We start from the raw sequence: 22,967 nt of genomic DNA, 5'->3' as shown, positions 1-22,967 counted from the left end.
TTTAGCATTGGCATTACCTTCTACCACTTTGATGACAGCAGTACTAGCTTTTTCAATTGCCACCCTAGAATCAATACATTCCTCTATAAAAAAGAAGCTCTGTTCTTCTACTTGAGTGGCACAAAGTTCAGGACCATAATTCCAGGGAAGACATTTCTTACAATCAAAAGTATTATGATTGGTAAAGCCACAAATCTCACATAACATCCTACGACAATCCAGAGAAGCATGATTAAAGAGACCACAGAACTCACAAGCAACATTCACAGATTTACCCATAGCCAGAGACGAATCATCAGTATCAAGAGATTTTGGCTTACTGTCTTTCTTTGAGGCCACCTCCTTTTGTATATCAGCATCTTTACAACTTTCCTCCCCATGATTGTTCCCAGTAGGATTACTCTTTCCTTCCCATCTATTCCTGAGTTCTTCTGAATCTTGAGTTTGAGCATCCTTACCAACTAAAGTATCACCATTCTTCTCCTCCTTCCCAGGTTCCTCATCCTTGCGTCTCCAAGAATTGAACCTCCCCCCACCTCTGTTACCACCCAGCCCTGGTCCAAATCTCCCCCGATCCTGAGTGAAACCACCACGCGTCTGCCCAAAGCCACCACGCTCATGCCCAAAACCACCACGATTCTGACCAAAACCAGCCCGACCATAGCCAAAGCCTCCACGATCCTGACCAAAGTTACCTCTCCCCGAGCCGAACCCGCTTTGTCTGCCTCCACCTCGTGGCTGCATCTCAACTACTACAGTAGGGGCTGGATTAGCACGCACCACTGCAGCAAACGACCTTGGTTTGGCTCCAGGCCACAAATGACCCACAAATCTGGATAGATCCACTCGAGAGAGGGCACTAGAGTTAGGGTTTCTCGGATTTGGGGGAACCCCTCCGACTCGGATGGGGTTTTTAGAGTCCTGAAGTGGAGAGTACCCCGACTCGGGATCTCTCTCACCGCTATTCTCACCCCCTTCTGTATGAGTGCCACGTGTATACCCGATCGGACAAGCTCCCAGAATCCCCGGTACAACTTGCACTTTGGGGGGTTTTCGGAACCACCTCTGGTTCCCCTGTTTCTGAAATCCCCATGACTGATCAACATGATTGGATTTTCTATTCCTAGGACGAACATCCTCAGGATGTTCATACGAATTCCATTGCAAATGAATCGGGGTGGACTTGATTCTTACAGTCTCACCGTCAATCTCCTCAAAGGGAAATTCCCCTTTCTGAATCGCCAATTGGTGCCTCAAATCATGCTTCGAAGTAGGACTAAAACTTTTTTTCTTCGAAATAATGCGAGTAGAATCACAGAGGGAAGGAAACTCAGAGGACCTGAATCTCGATGTAGATGAAGCAGAGTATCGATGTCGCGGATTCGACACCGGAACCGGCACGGACGAAGACACCAAAAGCTGTTCCCGCCCGCGACGATCCTCCGGCCGACCCTCTCCGATTTCGCCTCCAACCTTTCGTCCCGTCGCGAGGTGTCCCCGTCGGCGGGACTCCGGTGAAGGACCGCCAAACACCCTTCCGACCCCTAACTTTTGCTCCGCCGCGAGGTGTCCCCGTCGGCGGAACTCCGGTGAGGGACCGCCAAGCACACTCTCGACCCCTAACCTTCGTTCCGTCGCGGAATATCCCCGTCGGCGACACTCCGGTGAGGGCCCGCCCGACTCCCTCTCGACCGCCCTCTCGACCGCCCCCATCCGCCTGCTGGATCATACAGATGATAGTTATGTAGTTGTAAAGCATTGAGTCAGAACCGAGTTTGGTTGGTTCAATAAATAAATTATATAGATACAGAGCTAGGACTACAACATTGTCCTTCCCTTCCTCCCCTCTAATTTCCTGTGTTCTGCATATTTGTTCAGCAAATCTCTACTTTATTAATGCTTCATCTTATTCCTATGTTTTATTTGGAATAGCCACTAATAATCTTGCTCTGACAACAGGACATTGACGAATATGCAGTTAGTTTGACAAATGAATATCAGTTGCTCCGACAACTGCACATCTTGTTGCACTTAGTAGCGTGCTAAATTAAATTCATTTATTTTTCTAATCTATAGGTTTAGTACAGCAAGGTCAAGAGCAGCAAAATAGAATTGTAAAGGGGAATCTTTTGAAATAGAAGACACAAAAAGTAAAGTTGGAGCGCTTATTGTTGACTTCTCAGGTAGGCACATGTGCTTTGCCCCTCTCTGCTAATTAGTGCACCATTATCATGGTCATTTTGTATTATCAAGACAAAACTGTTAATGTACTTGCATGTAGAAATTAAGTGGTTGCAATTCAGGCCACGCCCTGCAACGGAACCATGGCGACCATGCAGCGACTCTCCTCGGCAGCGAGATTTTCCTGCGTCTTGTAGACTCTCTCCTGCCTACGCGCCAACCAGTGAGCCACTACGGTAAAGCCCTTACCTAAATTCCAACCGGCTTTTTTTTGGTTGAGAGATATGCACCTGAATATTCTACTAATATTTAATTCGGTTATTACCAATAAATCAAAGTCTTTCTCCCATCCATTCAGTTAGTAGTTGAATACAATCATGGTAGTGACAGTATTACCACATAGTACAGTAATAAGTTGCAGCTTCATGTGGACTTTGCTCAACTGAAATAGACAGTATTGAACTGCATATACATCCCTTTCAATGACATCAGTAGGTTGTCGATCAGTAATTAGATTATTTTTCAATCACTTTATTGGTTGCACTACGTTACTTTGAACATTTTCCATTTTCCAAGACTAATACTGAGTTGTTTGCATCAGTATTCCATTTTCCATCTGCCCCTTTCAAAATCAGGATCAATGCTACATGCTGATAGTGTACTTCTGTTGGCCGTATAAATTATTACTGGTAATTTAGATGTCGTGTGCCTATGATATGCATGAATGGTTCTTGTCGATTCAGTATAAATGAATTTCACTGGTTTACATTGATCGTTTATGCACAATCGCCGACATTGAAGACAACCATCTGCTAGGCTCGCCGCGGTCTGCTTATAAAACCCATCCCAAGCTGCTGCTCTCTCTCTATGCCAAGCATGCTGAGCTGCCCAGCTTCGCCGGTCCTTTGTTCCTTCCCTGATTTCTTTCTATTTCTGTTTTTATAGAACACAGGCCACTGACCTTATCTCCCTCTCCAGTGATGGCGCAACCAAAAAAATAATTGTGATCACAGATAATCCTGAGTATCGACAATTGTTTTAATCCTACATTCCTGATCCTAAAATATGGAGAAAATGATTCTGAAACGTATGTACGATCAAAACACTCAGACTCAAGACATACTTTGTCTGTTATCTCAGGGACCAACCTTGTATGTAGGATTGACCATCCTCAACCACGTCTCACTTGTCGAGTTGTCGTGTGCAGCGATCATCGGAAGCACAAACTAATGCCAAAGGCAGGAATAATGATCATTTCCTACGGATTTCAGTATGATCATTTCCTAATGCCAATGGCAGGAATAATGATCATTTCCTACGGATTTTAGTAGACAGGTATATGAAATAATGATTATTTCCTATGGATTTCAGTATTAAAAATCATGTTTGTCCTGGTGTAGCTGGCTCCTGGTGTATTCTGGTTTGATCCTGCTGGACAAGAAGACTTCAGCAGCCAGGGCCAGCCGATGCCATCAGCAGCCAGGGCCAGCGGCCACCCTTACCAGCTGCAGCCGGGCCACTGACGACTGCCCAAGGTGAGCTATATGATGAGCTCGCGGGTGTTTTCCTTCTGGGACAATTTAGCTGGGAATTCTTTATATGTCGTTTGAGCTATATACTATCAATCTATTTCATATGCTCATATTTCTTATATGTTGTTTCGTTTGTGAATGCAGAATTATTTGATTCCCAGTTAATACGAAGAATTCCTTAGATGATTCACAAAGGAATTTAGAGTGCGTGAGGGAATATTTATATGTATGGGAATATTTTTGTTGTAAGTTAATACTTCCACATTTAAGATCTATATATACAAAAGATTTTCTTTATGTTGATATAAAATATTATCTTAGTCGCATTGTGAAAAGATCTATATAGTAGAGTTTGTGAGCCTTTGACGCCGCGCTCTTCGATAATTTTCACAAATTTTGTTTTTTTTATTAAATGTCACTTTAACGTTAATATTTAATTTTTATAATATTGCTATTATATCGTGCAATCATTGTATTTTAAGTATAAAATATTAGTTATCCCGTAGCAACGCACGGGTACGCTACCTAGTGATATATTAACAGAAACTGCATAGCCATGCGGAATAGGAGCAGAAAAAATAGAGGCACAATAGCTTTCACACGGGAATTGATTTTGTGCTGATGATGGATGGACTGGGCGGGGTAGAGAGAATCATCAATATAATAATCAAACAAAGAAACAAATTGTTTGGTTTCAAGTTAGAAAAATCCGAACATAATATTTAAAAGAAAAGAAAAACTAGCTACCCACATCATCGACGCGTTCCACTTGGGCTTTGTTTAGTTAACCCTGAAATCTAAAAAGTTTTCAAGATTCTCCGTCACATCGAATCTTGCGGTACATGCATGAAGCATTAAATATAAACAAAAACAAAAACTAATTACACAGTTTGTCTGTAAATCGCGAGATAAATTTTTTGATCCTAGTTAGTTCATGATTGGACAATATTTATCAAATAAAAGTAAAAGTGCTACAGTAGCGAAATCCGAAATTTTTTCGGAACTAAACAAGGCCTTGGTAGTTATCTAACACTACATCGACCGAGCTTCTTTGTCCCGCCAAACAAGAGTATACTTAGCAAATGCATCATAAGCAGGCCATACAAATACAATAATCAGAAATCGGCACGGCAAGCCACCAAGAGCATACCTAATCTTAGTTTAAAACCACTGCAAGTAGTTTATCGTTTTTTACGACCATTCCTCTCTGCTGTTGTACCTGTCGACTGTTGTGCAATCCCTTCCAAAAATAAAAATAAAAATCAGCTGCTATGCATGTCATCTCCATGACCAAGCACTGCTAGTACCGTACCGTAGTACGCCAAAGCCACGTAGGCGCCATGACCTATGCAGCGTTTGATCTTTACCAGTTGCCACGTCGCAGGAGCTGAATCCTGTGGTGCTATCTTGGCGCTGACACGCTCTGCAACGTATCGGTCAACTGCGACACGCCGGCCGTCGATGATGGCGTGCCCGCGGAACCCGAGGTGCCAGCCATGGCGATCAGGGAGGTGTTCGGCACGGCGTGTCCCCTCCCGTACAGGCGGAGGAACCCGAGCGCCTCCACGCGCGGCTCCGGAGGGGCCACGGTGCCTTCCAGCATCCGCACCACGGCGGCCATGCTCGGCCGCTGGGCGGGGTCCTCGTGCAGGCAGCACAGGGCGATGCGCACGGCACGCGCCGCCTCGGCCTCCTCGACGCGGCCCTCCAGCCTCGGGTCCACCAGGTCCAGGTGCCTTCCCTGCCCGTGGAGCTCCATGGCCACCATCGGGAAGTACTCGTCGCCACTGCCGCTGGCGCCACTCGGCGAAGACACCGCCGTCGCGCTGCTCCACCCGGACGGCCAGTCCGAGTGCACGCTGCTGCCGGCGACGGCGACGGCGACGGCAGCGGCGACGCCGTCGTTGGTCTGCTCACCCCTGTTCTTCCTCCCGTGTATCAGCTCCAGCAGCACCATACCGAAACTGTACACGTCAGCGCGGTCCGAGATGGCGGCGTTGCTGAGCCACTCCGGGGCCAGGTACCCGCGGGTGCCGCGCATGGTGGTGAACAGCGCCGACTGCTCGGGCGACATCAGCTTGGCAAGCCCGAAATCGGCGACCTTAACCTGCCCGCCGTCGGCCAGCAGGATGTTCTCCGGCTTCACGTCGCAGTGCACGATCTTCTGGTCGCACCCGGTGTGCAGGTACGCGAGGCCGCGAGCCACGCCGAGCGCCACCTCCATGCGCTCCCCCCATTCCAGAACTGGCCCCGTTCGCCCGAACAGCGACCGGTCAAGCGAGCCGCGGTTCATGTACTCGTACACGAGCAGCCGGCGCGAGCCCTCGGCGCAGAAGCCGCGGAGGCGCACGAGGTTGACGTGCCGGATGTTGGCGATGACCGTGATCTCGGTGCAGAACTCCCGCTTGGCCTGCACGCCGACGGCCTCCAGCTTCTTCACCGCGACGAGCCCCTCGACGCCGGGGAGTTCCCCTTTGTACACAGAGCCGAACCCGCCGGAGCCTATTTTCGTCTCGAAGTTGGACGTCATCGCCTCAATCTCCGCGTAGCTAAACCGCGTCGGCATGCCCGGTACGCGGACGTTGTCATCGTCCTCGTCGTCGTCCGCGTTACCGGTGTCCTTTTGACGGCCCATGTACACCTGCTTGACGCCGGGGCTCCTGCCCTTCCTTTTCTTGCCGTTGTTCCTCATTCTCCTCCAGCACGCGTAACATGCGATCACGGTGAGGAGTAGGAACGCTGCGATGGATGGCAGGACGATTGGGACGACACGGTTCGCTGACGACGAGCTTGAGTTGTTTCTTGTAGCATTGTTCGGCGAAGGGATCGTCTTGATGTATCCCATGGCTGAGGCAGAAGAGCTCAAATACAGCGAGCCGAGCTGCTTTTCTTGGATCAGATAGCAACTTAGGGAGGAGTTGTCGTAGAAGTAGGCGAGGCAGCCGCAGCTCGTGGAGCAGAGGCCGCGGCACGCGTTGTGGTTGACGCCGGTCTTGATCGGCGGATCAAACTTCGTGGCGAAGTAGGCCGCCTTCGACTTGAGGGCGAGGTAAGCCGGGGACACGGTGCTGTTGCTGCTCTGGCACAAGGCCGGCGACGCGAGCGCCGAGCCGTCCCCTGGCGTGCACGCGCCGGGGGTCGTCGCTGAGGCGGCGAAGAGTGGCGGGCAGGTGCAGGTCGAGCTGTTTCCCGACGGGGAGCAGAGCCCGAGGGACGGGCACTGAAGCGGCAGGTCGCAGTCGTTGGCCGGCGCCACGAAGTCGCTCCCAAGCGGCGCCGAGGAGTTCACCAGCGGATAGCTCGTGATGCGCAGCCGGCCGTCGTATCCCAGCTTCAGCACGGGGAACGCCGCCTCCCCGAGGTCCACACGGAACACGAGGCCGCCGTCGGCAGCAACGGCGAACAGGCCCGACGCGTTCACCGACACGGACGCCACCGCGGCGTTGCGATCCTTGTAGGAGCGGACATCGTTCGACAGCCGCCAGTACGTGGACGCCTGCCACGTCAACACCAAATCCGCGGTCGTCACGCCGAGCCGGTAGTTCCCCTCGGCGAGATCGGTGGCGCTCGTCGCCGCCGACAGGTACGCGCCGGCGCGCAGCTGCTGGCCCGGGAGCAGCGTGTCGGTGGCGTTATCGAACGACTGCCACAGCGTCGCGTTCCCGGCGTCCAGCAGCTGCAGGTTCCCGCTGTCCAGCAGCCGCAGCGCGACGACGGGCGAAGGCAGCTGCGGCGGCGTCGACCACAGCACCGTTCCATCGGGGTTCGACACCGTGAGCCCCTGCGAAGTGAGCTTCACCGACCCCGACGACGTCGTCGGCGCGCCGCGGTTGCCCGACCAGACCACCGTGGCGGACGGGGCGTGCAGGACGACGAGGTAGAACCGGTCCTGCTGCTCCCCTTGCCCGGGGTTCCACACGGCGGCCTTGAACGCGCCGTTCTTGGACTCTAGGAACGCTCCGTCGGTGTCGACGTACAGGATGTTAGAGGCGGTGAAGGGAGGTCGCAGGAGCTCCGTCGTCAGCGGCCCGGCGTCCGCGGCACGGGCGGGCAAGAGGATCAGAGCCAAGCCGAGGAACGCGAGCGAGCGCGGCAGAGCGGGCGGGAGCGGAGACATTTGTGTGGCGACGGCGTGGGTGCACGCGCGGATGCGGCCATGAAGCGTGGGAGTGCACGGCACGGAGTGTGGCGTAGGCAATTGAGGAACGTTGACCTCAGTTCTCTGGTTGGCGCGAACAAAACCGGCATCTTGTTCAGCGGCCGAAAAGCCGTTGGGTTCAGACTGCTCGGTTGCTGCGGTTTGGAGTCTAGCGGCGCGGCACTTGTTGGACTTTTGCGTTGGTTTCTTCTCGATTGAGATGGATTAGTTAAACAATGTATAGGGTCGAGCTGCTCGGCGACCAGCTGAAAGGGATTCGGTTGGAGCACAGGTGCGACCTGATTGAATTGTCAACTAGAGTTGGCTGTGTGGCAGTACTGCTGTATCCTTAGGTCGCTACTGTTGTACATTGACTTCTGCAAATCATCAAAGCTGTCTCGATTGTCAACGCGGTGGAAGTCAACGGCGTTGCTAATGTCTAGCTCAGAAGAACTAATACGCAGATAGAGTCCAAGCTGTACCTGGATATAAAGCGTTCAGAATTCAGTAAGGGGTCCAAAGTTTACATCAACCTCAAGTATAGTATGATATAAGCAGGTCGTATAAGATGCCGCGTCACATTTGTGTTGGACAAAGATAAGGCGCGACGGGTCATGTGTCTGAGAAGCACACGACTCCACCATCCTTGTCCTCGTCTCCATCCTCATCCTCACCCCAACATCAATCCCCACCCACCAACTTCTACCAATGCAAGCCGGCGGCGGAATGTCGTGCCACTCGCCTCCCGCCACCATCCCTTGAATCGTGCCCTCCCCTAATCACAGGCAACTCGTCGACGTGCTCTGCCATGACGGTGACGCCCTTGTCGCGAGCCCCACCCAGCAGGTATCTCCCGCCACCTCGCACCGCCACGGTTTCACCTGCCTCCACCGCCATGTCACAGTCGCTGCCCCAAAACATTCTTTCTAGAGCCACTGGTAATCCCTAACACTAGAAACCTAATGCTGACAAGGTCCTCATCTCCGATGCCGACCATAGGGTGCACGATTCCATTCTTACGGTCGTTCAGTAGTTTTGAATCTAGCGAACGATATCCAGCGAACCATACATGCCGGTCGCCCACCCTCCTTCCTCCTCCTCCCACTTCTCTTTATGCTTGACGTCATCATGAAAAAAGCAAAATATTTATTTCAAATTACTATAACTTTTAAATGATGTATCTATTTTTAATTCCGTCTACACCGGTGTGTTCAAGGTGACAAGGCGAACAAAACTAGACCCCACTTCTGTATGTTTCGAAGATTTTTATTTTTCTAGTAGCAATTTATTTATATTAACTTATAACATATAAGTTATATTGCTAATTTATTCTGATAAGTTATGCTGCTAACCTATTATGCTAAGTTGTATTGTATAACTTCTGTTTGTGTATAATAACTGTGTAACTTTCTATATACACTAGCGTATTAGTTGTGTAACTTATATACATAAGTTGTATTGTGTAAATTATGTCTCCCTCTATTCCAAATTATAAAATGTTTTGATATTTCTACAAATATTGATTTTGTTATGTATATACATATATAGTTGTGTCTAGTTACATAGTAAATTCAATTTAGAAAAGTCAATATGCCTTATAATTTGAAATAGTGGGAGTAAACTTATATACATAAGTTATATAGTATAACTTTTTTGAGAACGACTAAGTTAACAATGTTGAGTTATTCCTCGAACTTATGTTGTCTAGAAGCACTGCTAAGTTAGTACTGTTAAGTTTATCGTGAACGTTATGCTTTTTAATTCCGTTTTATAAGTTATGAGCACATGCTTCTTAAAAAAATAAAAAAAATTAAAGAACAGGTGATCTAGCAAAAGAAAGTGAAAAGAGAATCGAGTGCCTTAAAAGAGAAAGAGAAATCATTATTGTTCTGTCAAAAATAAAAAGTAATATATGCACTTTCTAAAAAAAAGAAAATAGCTGTCGGAAATTGACCGATGCTTTCATTTCGGCCGAATGTTCGTAAAATAGTGGCGTCGCATAGGGTGGGGTGGAGGGCAGTAGCGTTGGGAGTAGGGCGGTGGGATGGGCTGTCCCGCATCACACCGTCCGCGCTCCACGTGATGGATGGTCGCGTAGTGGACTTTGCGATTTGTGTTGAGGTAGAGGAGGCTTGCACTTATGCACATGATGTGGGTTCAATATCTAGCCTATTGCAAACATTGGGCCAAGCTTAGAATTCAAATTATATGGCCCAAAATCCCACCCGACGTGTCTACTCTCTGCGATTGTTTTTTTTCATGAAACTAATGAAATGTGCTGAGTAGCACTAGCAGACGTGCGCATTTTGCAGTACTAGTAGTACAGATTCGGAAAAATGACAGAAATAATACAGAACTACACAGCATCTTTCTTGTTCAAACCAGACGCTTCTCCCGTCTCGGTTTCAAGTTGAGCAGCACCGGCCGGCGGCGGCGGTTGTGATTGCACCAGGCGGGCCGGCGCCGGTGCCGTCTGCGTACGCGCTCCGGTCATCAGGGACGTGTTACTCGTGGTCATGGCCAAATCCACAAAAAATTGCTCGTCATTTATATTTACGTTGAAGCGCGGCGCGCCATTCGTCCCGTTTGATGCTCCATCTTGACCAGCCCCCTCCAAGGTCAACGACCTGCTCTGGTAAGGGTAACTGCCGTAAGGCGCGACCCCAGCGGCGGCGGTGGCTGCCCCGCGACGGTTGGCGTCGCCGTTGAAGAACGGCAGTTGCGGCGGCGGCAGGAACGACGTCGCCGCCAGCATCTGCGGCTGCGACGAGGACGCGTTGGCCGGCGGTTTCACGCCTCGGTAGTTCTGGTCGTAGTGGCACTGCAGGGACACCAGCGGCCTGAACGCCGTCCCTGGGTCTCGCCGCGGTGGGTTCCCCGGGACGCCTAGGTTCTCCAGCGCTGGAGGCCGCCGCGTCGTCATCGTTGCCGTCGTCTGACCAAAGGGGTGGTGATCTACTCTCGCATCCGGGAAGGACTGGTACTGCACCGGTGTTTGTTGCGTTGGCTGCTGCTGCACAAGTAGGCTCTGGCTCTGGAACGCGCCCGCCTGTCGCTGCGGTGGTGGCATCTGTGGTGCCTGGCTACTGTGTGCTGCACCCGTTGGCTGACCCTGACCGCCTGGTGCACTGAAGTACTGTGTGCTGCTCGCTTGTGTGGATGATGCAATGCCTAGGCTCCCTGGTCGGACCTTCTCGAGCATGGGCCGCTTGCCGGCTTGTTTCTCTGAGAACATGGAGCCCGCCGTGCCTTGGCCGTGCTGCGTGGGGGAGAACGCTTGTTCGTCGCCGTCGCACGCGGAGCTGGTGCCTTCCTCGTAGGCGTCAGCCTTCTTTTTGTGCTGTGGGGACACGTAGATCTTGCACACGACGTACTCGTCCAACTGCAGGCAGGCGATCAGAATTCAGAAGTACAAATATACTCAATCACTCATGCGACTACAAGAGCATATATATTCAGGTGCCTACACAATCAAATGAAAATAAAATAAAATAGAAATAGAAAGAGAGAGACACTCACCATGTTCTTTGGGCCGGGCTTGTCGAGCTTGATCTCGAAGCAGGGGACCTTGAGCTCGAGCATGATCCACTTGGTCCGCACCTCCTTCTTGGGGACGCCCTCGAAGTAGTTGAGCACGCTCCGGCAGAAGGTGATGCCGTTGCAGACCACCTTCTGGTCCACCTCCTTGGACGCCGTGGACGCCTTCCACCGCCCGCGCCCGTCCCGCGTCTTGCGCGCCGGCCTCACGCCGTTGCCGTACATGCGAGACCTCGGCGACAGGAAGTACCACTCCTCCTGGTCCACGCCCTTGTGCTCTGCTGCCCCAGTGCCATACGATGGTCACCACAATTAATGCCCATTGAATTCAGATTCAGGTACGCAAAACAAAAGGATATCATTTGTGCAGAGCCCAACCAAAAAACCAACCGCATCGACAGCTACAAATAAACTCTCTACCTTTGGTGAGCGTGTCCGGGTGGCACAAGTAGACGTCGTACTCGGTGATGTAGTCGTTGGGCACCGTCGGCTGCCGCGTCAGCCTGTTGACGAGATAGTACTCCACGAGCTCCTCGTCCTTGGGCTTGAACCGGAACCCGATCGGGTACTCGTCCTCGTCGGCGTCTCCCGCCATCCCGACGGCCGACCAACTCATGGCGCTGGTGCACTAGGTTCCTTCTTTCTCCGATGCCTACCGAACGGACAGGAGCCGTCCTTTGTGTGTTGGACACGGCGACGCCGACGCCTCACACATTTATAGTGAGTGGGCCGGCTCGGGTCCAAAGGACGAGTTCGTTTCGGATCAGGAAACGGGGTCCGTTTGGACTCGGACAGTTATGGTTCGGAGAGTTGGGCCAAGGGGAGTGTAGTGGGCCGGTCGCAGAACTTAGTGATGGCTCATGGCCTAGAAACAGACAGGCAGCGGCGCAGCGGAGAGTTGGGCCAAGGCAGGTTTGTGGGCCGCTCGCAGAGCCTCTAGTCATGGCCAATGATGGCCTACAAACACACAGGCAGCGGCGCAGCGGGACTCTGACCAGCGCGCCGCACCATGACCATCCGGCGGCGTTCGGCAAGGCAACTGCCCGCCGCGCGGCTCCCCGGCCCGGCTGGCGTTACGCCATTGAAGGCGCCGCATCTATGATCCGGTCCGGCGGCAGTCCCCCGCCGCGTCTTATCATATCTCATCATCGCCTAGTTGTTGCAGCTTGCATGCAGGTTGCAGCAGGGGCAGCACAGCAATGCCAGCATCTTCATCTGCTGCCCCGGCAGCGTTATGGTGCGCCTACTATTCCCTGCCTACACTCGCGATGCTTTGCCACAGTGACGGACAGGCGGCTGGCCCGGGATGGCAGGCCATGCATATCATACCAATCTGTTACAGACTTTTCAAAAATTTCAAGATCATCGGAATACATGAACATTAAATATAAACAAAAGAATAACTAATTATATAATTTGTTTTTAATTTACAAAATGAATTTTTTTTAAGTCTAATTAATTTATAATTTAACAATAATTACAAAATAAGTATCTAAATATAAAATTTTTCCTGAACTAAACAAGGCTTCAAATCCATCTCGACTCACTGCCCCCTCCATTCAATATATAACTATATATGATGACTCTAAATATAACTATTTATTATCATAGATAATATTACTACTATTTAGTTAAAGTTGAGACAGATGACTTGATAAGAGCTATAATTTTTTATTTATTTTTTGACGGAAGGAATAGTATATAGTATAGTAATGTTTTTGTAACCAAAATTCTTGTCCTCATATGTGACGAGTGAAGGGGCGTGGACGCTTGCAGTTGGCGCTTTGGAAAGAAAAAGCAGTCATACTGAGATACGTACATCCACTGCTACTGCATGCAGAGAAGTTGCACCCGAGAATCCGACGCCAGCCAGCGATGGACGGAGGAGGCGGCGGCCTGCTTGCTTTTTCCTTGCGCTGTGATTGACTTTTCATTTTTATAGATAACCTTCTGGTTCTGGAGCAGTAGCTTTCGGCTTTGAACGAAGCAGCGCCGGTCCCCCTTTGCCTGACCCTTTCTCGCCCCCTCTCACACCTCTCACCCGCAGACACAACCAAGGGAAAAAAAAAGCGGCAAGAAGAAAGAAAGAAAGAAAGAAAGAAAGAAAGACTGCTCAAAAAGACTCGAAAGGCATGCACGGCGCTACTAGGGCTGCCATTGCCAACCAACCAAAGTGTAGGAAAGGCGGGCAGCAATGCACGAGAGGGGGGGACTGACACGCCCACCACTCGGACGCAGTCGCGGTCAAAGCCTAATGAATCGGGCCGCGCTTTTGAGTCACACCGTGCGCGGTCAGGCAAAGCGGTTTTTTAGTCACCGGCTCACCGCCGATGCGGATGGGATTCTCCCTCCCTTCGCCGAAAGATAAGTAGTCTACTGCTAATAGCAGTCCCTCGGACGGACCCTCATCACATGTCAAAGCATGAGGGGGAGAGCCACTTTTTTCATGGCAAACGCTCCTGGTAATATTTGCAATCACGGGGCTGCGCTGCCGCGTTTTGAGCATGTTCTCTGTTTAGAGATTCGCCGAAACAGTCTTAGGAGACAGAGGAGCTTAGACCTGTATGGGGAGATCCTGCAGAACACCGTCAGTACAGTGTTGGAGGTAATTGCAGGACACGGCTGCTTGGGTCCATGGGCCATGGCTCCATGCTTATCGAACTGACAATGATTTTTTTAACAGATTTGTTTAATTTTTGTTTCCTCTAGTTCAAGAAGCAACCGATCGGAGTCGGAGAGCAGTAATGATAATTGCTTCTTGAACTGGTGTTGGAGAACTAACGCCAGGTTAATTTTTGTTATTAAACTACTCTATCTGCGTAGAGGTTAATTTTTGTTATTAAACAAAAATTGGCGTACTCCGATCGGTCAACGCCAGGTTAATTTTTGTTATTAAACTACTCTATTTTTGTTGGAGAACTCCGATCGGTTGCTTCTTGAACTGGTGTTGGAGAACTAACGCCAGGTTAATTCTTGAACAGATTTGTTTAATTTTTGTTTCCTCTAGTTCAAGAAGCAACCGATCGGAGTCGGAGAGCAGTAATGATAATTGCTTCTTGAACTCCGATCGGTTGCTTTTTGTTTCCAAAGCATTAAACTACTCTATCTGCGTTGGACTGGTGTCGGTTCCATTTCTGATCAACCTGGCGCTGTGAAGGCCCGGATAATTGCTTTGCACTTGCATGCAGACGACTAGACTACCGCACAGACCCGGCCGGAAGCTGAGCACGAGACCTTGTGAGAAACACGGCGATCGACGATCGTGGCCATCGGGGTAGCAAGCAGTAGCACCGCGCCACGACCGGAGGATTGGTCGCACGCACAAGGCCCCAGCACGTATATAGAGTACGAGCGATCAAATCGGGCATCCCGGCGGACCATTGTACTTTGCTCGTACTAACAACAGCAAAAGCCGTGATGTGCCCTGAACCACTGCACGGCTGCAGCGGGGGCGGCCGCCGACCTCTCGGTCTGGGTCCTCTCTGATAGGCCTCGGCCTCGCCTCCTCCTCTATCATCGACGCACTGGGAGGCATGCAGGTCTGCGAGACTGCGCAGCTGCGCCCAGCCCCTAGAGCTAGACACAGCAGCTCCGCGGCTAGCCATGGCATACGGCAGCAGCTTTACCTATGATGATCTGGCCACTTGCATTGTTCAGAGATGCCTGATCTGATCGGATCCATCCATCCAACTGCGCAGGGATGCTACAGTACCCTCCCGCTGCGCCTACTATGCGCTCAGCGTCGGTCAGGTACTGTAGCCCGCTCCAGCTTCCGGCAAGCCTGGCTGGTCAAAGATCGCTGACCCTGCCGTGCCTGGCCCTAGCTGCGTGCCACCTGTTTACATGTGAAGAGATTTTGAATTTCGCTAATGTATCATTTTTATTCGTTGGTGAGCAATATTGTCCAATCATAGACTAATTAGGATCAAAAGATTAATCTTACGATTTACAGTTAAACTGTATAATTTGTTTTTATTTTCGTTTATATTTAATTCTTTATGTATTTGCTAAAAGATTTGATATACCAGAGAATTTTCAAAAACATTTTTGTTTTTGAGTGAACAAACAAAAACAAGGCGCTAGTATCCAAGCCGGCTACGGCGAAAGTGGAGAAGGTATGGACAGAAGGCCAAGCAGACAGAGGGAGTACACCAAAGTTATGATGTTTTGCTAGAGTCCTATTACTACACTGATTTGTATTAGGACACGTCTAGGTAGATTTTGGAGCAAAGGTTTGCTAAGGGCGTCTTTAGTGTCAAACTATTGCTAAGCTAGCACCTTCGCTCTAGTGTGTTGCACACTTCTTTTTTTCCTCTCTCCTTCTAGCAGCACCTTGTGCAAAGGGTGGAGCGGCCTTAAGGGTAGTTTTAACAATGAAGTTCTAGTGGATTCTATGTGTAAATTAAGGTGCCAACTAAACAATATGATGATATACTATCTCTATATAGGAATTAGATGTGGCAGAACCTCCTGAATTAAATGGCCCACATGCATACATCATTGTCCCAAAGACTTCTGATCGACGTGCACGAGTTCCAAATGACTCAAGAAGTCTGTCGGGTGTCCTCGGGAAACCCGAATCATCCACGTAACAATCTTTTCAGGAATTCCCTCATCAAGCATCACAGCATTACAACATTTCATAGATAAGAGAAATCAGAGTAAAAGCGGAAAGGTTACATAACATAGATTGAAACTTAAGTTCATAGTTTACAAACCATAAGCATTTGATACATAAAGGCTTCGGAACTTTATTATTACATAAACCATAGATTCACACAACGACTTTTACTTGCCCAAGGTCACACATCAGAAACCTCATCGTCACTTTCCTCCACAAGAGTAAAGTAACCATGACCATCGAAATGATAATCAAGAGATTCACCTGCAACATGGGTTAATAAAACCCTGAGTACGAAAGTACTCAACAAGACTTAACCGACTATAAAAGAGGTGAAGACTCAAGTATGCAGGCTATGGGGATTCAAGGTAAAGCTTTAACAAGATCAAGTATTTCTTTTGCATAAAAGCTTACTAAGATTAAAGCCTACTTTCAAGTTTTAACTCAAGATTATCAATTATAACTAGCCAAGATCATTATCCAACTTGCATAGGCAAATCATCTCTTTCTTATACCAAAGATTCACTTATTACTACGATGATGGTACGAGGATTGAGGCTCCATATCCGAGGAAACACGGCGATTCGAATCGATTAAACCCAGCTGGGGATTCAGTACCACACGACATATGTAGAACTTAATCTTGCATATGTCAACCTTTTCTATAGATCCTCCCATACAAGAACGGGTCCAGCGTCACCCGAGAGTACAGTACACCACCATCCTACAGCCAATCTAGATGTTTCCCGGTCATCTCAGATTCGTAAGGTGGGTACACGCTACTCTCGCCATCTTTCCACTCCCAGTACGCGGTTAGCCGTTCTCAAGTACCGGAATAGCTATAGGTAAGGCTTACCGCCGCATGTGGGCTGTACTCAAAGTTCTCAATCACAACAGGCCAATCAACGGTACGGTCCTTAATCGACACAGTTGGAAACACTACTTTAAGACTCCATTCTTAAAGCAAGTCCACCAACCGGTCTCAATTTGAACATCATTAACTATAAGAGTATTCCACAACAACCCTTCAAACTCTTTCATTTGAAAAACTTATCTAATAAGCAGGGCTAAGCATACTAAACATTTTCATAAAGCAAGTACCAAGGTAGATATTAAAATCATCAAGGTAGATAATGCAGCAAATAGGATTCACTCAACTCCTATTCACCTAATGCATCATATTAACTCAAGTGATATAAATAACTTTATGAAAATACAAGGATAGGGTTTAATGTCCGGGGCTTGCCTTGATCGGAGGGGACGTTCGGAAACTCAACTACTCTCGAAGGATCCACAAACTCGGAAGAAACCCACTGGGGATCAGATTCTTCCGGAGCGTACTCTATACGTAAAAGTGCATATGCATGATTATGATATATTCAAGGTATGATAAAGACAAATTACATGGTCTTGGATAGAAACAACAAACTATGATTATCTCGAGTACAATTTACCTTCACGGTATAGAAACTAATTAATCTAGTTATCAAAGCATAACTCGCTACTAAACAAACTTTATGATTTTTATTAAGCAATACTGTGAATCTATCATACCATAAAGATTATTTATATGAAAATAAACCATAACCAGGGAGCATATCATGCTAAGTGACCATGGTTGTCAAACAATCCAAAATATCACCCAAACCCTAAAGGGATTAATTATTTCTATTTCTTTTATAAGCATTTTAAATAGCTTCATCAAGAAACAGAGCATACTTGATCAAACAGAGCTGAAATTAATCATGGGGATAGATATCAGTAACATAAGTTCACATGTCAAATTTCATGATTTTTGGATATACCTATAAATTATTAAAATTCATGGAAGGTTTATTTATTAATAAACAGAGGCAATTTATATATATATGAAAATTACCAGAAAACAGAAACTAACATTTTTCTTATGCTCTATCCATTTCATGGAAGCTATACAAAAATTTTCACAATTTTTGGATCAGTATACAATTTGATACACAAATTCAAACATCAATCACTTTTGAACAAAAAGGAAAAAGAAAAAGAAAACAACGCAGTAAAAAGCCTGGAGACTGGGCCGCAGACCGGCCCACATCCGCACTTCCGGCCCGCATCCGCTCAGCGCGCGCCCGCTTGGGCACGGCCCAAGTCAGCCCGGAAGCCTTCCCGCGTCGCGCGCGGGCGCTGCCCCTCTCCTGCAGCCACTGACGGGCGGGTCCCGCTCGTCAGACGCTTCTCCCTCCTCCCGCCTCCACTCCGGCGAGCTCCAGCTCAACACCGGTGAGCTCCCGGCTTCCGCAGCAAGGCGCGCTAGCTCCCCCAGTTCCTCGCGCACCCGTAGAGCTCCTTTACACTAGCTCTCCCCTACTCTAGCGGCCCCGGCCACGGACGCGGCGGACGGCCACCTCGGCCAAACGAACACTGATCACCACACTTGAGTAGAACGCGAACTGAGCAGCGCAAGAGCATCAGTAGCTCACCGCGATTCCAAAGGAGCAAGAAGCAGCGGCGGAAAAGCTCTGGGTGACGCTGTCCACGGTGAGGCGCTCGCGGCGGAGCTCCGGCCGGGTTTGGGGAAGAATGGGTCGCTGCAGAGTTGTAGAAAGGTAGAGCTTGCGCTCGGGGGCGCAATCGAAAGCCGAGAACTTTGCGAAGCTGGAGAAGCGCTCGGGTGGATTGGAAAGGGAGCGATCGAGGCGAATTTGATGGCGCAGAGGGGTCGCCGGAGTTGGGTGAGGAGAAGAAAACAAAACGGCCGCTCAGGGGAAACATCGAGGAGAAAGGATGAGTACGCCGGGTTCGTGTCCACTTCACGGCGGCTCCGCGCAGCCAAGCAGCTGCGTGGCCGGTGCGTGGCAGCGCGCGCGAGAGCGGCGCCTGCCCGCCCTGCACCCGCGGTGGACGAGCTCGTGATCCCCTGGGATCACTGTAGCTCTCCCTTATCTCCTCTCTTTTGTCTTTTGTGAAAAAAATGACCAAACTTTGAAGAAAAGTCAAAAATCTGCCAAAATAAAAGTTGTACAAAACTTTGTGAGCTACAAAACATCTTTTGGTGGCCAGAGCCAAAACTGAGTGGAAAATAGCTAAATTGGCCAAACAGTTTGAAATTCAAGCTTAATTCCAAATTTTTGAATTGGGGCAAAACAGAATTTCTAAAATTACTTTTGATTTTGCATAACAACTTGAAAAACTCCCAACATGAAAGTTGTTCAACTTTTCAAGCTCTACAACTCTCATGTTGACCATTTTTCAAAATTCCAAACAGATTTTGAATTGGAGATTTAAGTTTGAAAAGGGGACACTTTCCGGAAATCTGTATTTTCAAAATTACTTTGCATTTTGTACTGAAACTTCAAAAACTCAAAACACCAAAGTTGTACATCTTGACAAGATCTACAACTTTGCTTTTGAACTCAACTTCAAATTTTGCTTGGTTTTTGAATTACACAAAAAGGGGGTAAATCTAGGGTTTTGCAAACTAGGGTTTTTCCCCCCTAAGCTTTTCGGAAAAACTTTCACCCAAGGTTTTTAAACTCCAAAACAAGCATCCATACATAAAATAAACACACTTAAATTCCTAAACACATTCATCCAAAATAAACTTATTTTAGGTTAATGCATTAGTGTGTGCTTAACATATTTTTGATGCAATGCTCATGATGACATGTCCCATTTTTAGTTCGCTTAACACGAGAGTGTTACAGCTCTTTCCCCCTTAAAGAAATCTCGTCCCGAGATTTACCTTACAGTCTAACTAATGGAAAAGGAAGTTTGTCAAGGACTTCCAAAACCAACCTTTACAAAAACAGGGGTAGATTATAACACTATAGATTACAAGGGTAAGACAGAAGAAAGAAACTCAGGAAAACTTCCTAAGAGAAACTCTTCGGATTCCCACGTGGCTTCATCTTCAGTATGTTGATTCCATTGCACCTTGTAATATTTGATAGTTCTTCTGCGAGTGACTCGATCTTTTTGATCCAGAATCTTGATAGGATACTCTGAATATGTTAGATCAGGCTTTAACTCAACTTCTTCAACATGAATGATATGATCAGGCACTCTAAGACATTTCTTCAACTGAGAGACATGGAACACATTGTGTACTGATAACAACTGTGGTGGTAAATCTAGACGATATGCCACCTTTCCACATCTTTCAAGAATTTGATATGGACCTATATATCGAGGTGCCAATTTTCCTTTTACTCCAAAACGAGTGACTCCTTTCATAGGTGACACTTTGAGGTATACATAATCACCAACCTCAAAGCTAAGAGATCGACGTCTCTTATCAGCATAACTCTTTTGCCTGGACTGTGCTACCTTCATGTTCTCTCGAATGAGCCTGACTTTTTCTTCGGTTTCTTTGACTAAGTCAACCCCGAAGAGACTATGTTCTCCAGGTTCTGACCAATTCAAAGGTGTCCTACACCTTCTGCCATACAGAGCTTCGAATGGTGCCATCTTAATGCTCTCTTGATAACTATTATTATAAGAGAATTCTGCTAAAGGCAAACATTCGTGCCACTTCTCTGAATAACTGAGCACACAAGATCTTAACATATCTTCTAAGATCTGATTGACTCTTTCAGTCTGACCTCCAGTCTGTGGATGATAAGCTGTACTATGCAGAAGTTTAGTACCCAAGGACTTATGCAGATGCTTCCAGAAAGCATTCACAAATTGTGTCCCTCTATCAGATACAATAGTCTTTGGAACACCATGTAGACTCACAATTCTGTTAAAGTATATCTTAGCATAGTCAGAAGCTCGATAATCCTTTCTTACTGGAATGAAATGAGCTGATTTGGTCAGACGATCAACAATGACCCATATGGAATCAAACCCTCTCGAGGTTCTGGGTAAACCCACTATGAAGTCCATACTAATGTCATCCCATTTCCAGGATGGAATTGGCAATGGTTGCAATTCTCCAGCAGACCTAAGATGAACTGCTTTTACTTTTTGACAAGTATCGCATCTAGCCACATAACTAGCAATTTCAAGCTTCATCTTAGTCCACCAGAATCTTTGTTTCAAATCATGATACATCTTATTACTGCCTGGATGGATTGAAAGTCTTGTTGCATGAGCTTCATCAAGAATTTGTTTTCTGAGTTCAGGGACCTTTGGAACTACTAAACGATCCTTGAACCAAATCACTCCAGCTTCATCTATTCTGAACTTGGAATTCTGCTCAGACTGGATCTTTTCTTTCAAAAAGCTCATACCCTTATTTTCTCTCTGAGCTGTAATAATCTGATCTTTGATGGATGACTGAACTATAATATTTGCAAGACTTCCTTGTGGAATCATTTCAAGACTTAACTTCTCAAATTCATAACACAAGGTAAGGTTTATTGGCTTAACTTCCAGACAATTGCAATGACTCTTTCGACTGAGTGCATCTGCCACTACATTGGCTTTGCCTGGGTGATAGTGTACCTCAATATCATAATCTTTTATCAGTTCTAACCATCTCCTTTGACGCATATTCAACTCTGACTGAGTAAAGATGTATTTCAAACTCTTATGATCAGTATATATGTGACAAGCATTGCCCAATAGATAATGTCGCCAGATCTTCAGAGCATGGACTACAGCTGCCAACTCTAGATCATGGGTTGGATAATGCTCTTCATGACGCTTAAGTTGTCGTGAAGCATATGCAATGACTCTGCCTTCTTGCATTAGTACACACCCAATGCCCTTGCCTGAAGCATCACAATACACATCAAAAGATTTTTCAATATCAGGTTGAGCTAGCACTGGTGCAGTGGTCAATAACTTTTTCAAGGTCCGAAAAGCTTCTTCACACTCGGATGACCACACAAACTTGGTATCATTCTTTAGCAGTGTTGTCATTGGTTTAGAGATCTTGGAGAAGTCAGGGATAAACCTGCGATAATACCCTGCTAATCCTAAGAAACTCCGAACTTGATGTATTGAAGTTGGTGACTTCCAGTCAAGAACTTCTTGAACTTTGCTTGGATCTACTGCAACACCTTCAGCTGACAAGACATGGCCCAAAAATTGAACTTCATCTATCCAGAATTCACACTTACTAAACTTAGCATATAACTGATGTTCTCTCAGGCGAGTTAACACTATCCTGAGATGCTCTTCATGCTCTTCTTTAGTTTTGGAATAGATGAGAATGTCATCAATGAATACCACCACGAACTTATCTAACTCTGGCATAAACACTGAATTCATCAGATACATAAAATGTGCTGGGGCATTTGTCAGACCGAAAGACATGACCAGATATTCATACAAACCATATCTGGTAGTGAATGCTGTTTTCGGAACATCTTTTGGCTTGATCTTAATTTGATGATACCCCGATCTCAAGTCTATCTTTGAAAATACCTTAGCACCAGTTAGTTGATCAAAGAGAAGATCAATACGGGGCAAAGGATACTTATTCTTGATTGTTACCTCATTCAAAGGACGATAGTCTACACATAGCCTTAAGGTATGGTCCTTTTTCTTCACAAAGATTGCCGGACAACCCCAGGGTGATGAACTAGGTCGAATAAAACCTTTATCCATCAATTCTTGCAACTGAGTTTTTAATTCTGCTAACTCTTTTGGTGGCATTCTATAAGCTCTTCTAGATATTGGTGCTGTCCCTGGCTTGAGCTCTATTTCAAACTCCACATCACGATCCGGTGGCAAACCAGGTAAATCTTCTGGAAACACATCAGGAAACTCACAGACCACTGGAATATCCTTGATTTCCTTAACAGAGGTAGCACATACTTGCTCAACTGCTCTCTTAAGGGTAGGAAGATGGATAAGAAGTTGAGATTTGCTATTAGGTAAGTTGACCTTGATGGTTCTATTTAAGGTGTCTATAACTGCACCTCTCTGACTCATCCAGTTCATACCCAAGATCACATCTATACTCGGATCTTTTAACACTATCATGGATGTTGGAAATATATATCCACCCAAGTCTATTGGTACCTGA

General features: G+C 47.4%; 2 protein-coding genes and 1 long non-coding RNA gene across 3 annotated transcripts; 1 reads left to right on the top strand and 2 right to left on the bottom strand.

The window, feature by feature from the left end:
- LOC110432989 lies at positions 1,779-4,010 on the top strand. Its single transcript, XR_002450336.1, has 3 exons — positions 1,779-2,183; positions 2,304-3,716; positions 3,858-4,010. It is a non-coding gene; the product is annotated as an uncharacterized LOC110432989 (long non-coding RNA).
- LOC8081047 (G-type lectin S-receptor-like serine/threonine-protein kinase At5g35370) lies at positions 4,826-8,287 on the bottom strand. Its single transcript, XM_002460280.2, has one exon. It carries the CDS (start codon positions 7,828-7,830, stop codon positions 5,116-5,118), a length of 2,715 nt encoding a protein of 904 aa, XP_002460325.1. The 5' UTR covers positions 7,831-8,287; the 3' UTR covers positions 4,826-5,115.
- Positions 10,159-11,983, bottom strand: LOC8081046 (protein ATAF2). The gene is made up of 3 exons (XM_002460279.2): positions 11,809-11,983; positions 11,371-11,669; positions 10,159-11,233 (listed from the first exon to the last, which is right to left on the bottom strand). The coding sequence occupies exons 1-3, from the start codon at positions 11,981-11,983 to the stop codon at positions 10,208-10,210; spliced, it is 1,500 nt and encodes a 499-aa protein (XP_002460324.2). The 3' UTR covers positions 10,159-10,207.

The sequence above is a fragment of the Sorghum bicolor genome, chromosome 2 (genome assembly GCF_000003195.3).
Source record: "Sorghum bicolor cultivar BTx623 chromosome 2, Sorghum_bicolor_NCBIv3, whole genome shotgun sequence".
Classification (NCBI taxonomy): domain Eukaryota; kingdom Viridiplantae; phylum Streptophyta; class Magnoliopsida; order Poales; family Poaceae; genus Sorghum; species Sorghum bicolor.
Note: the sequence above shows the minus strand (reverse complement) of the source record. Positions and strands in the feature narration are given on the sequence as shown.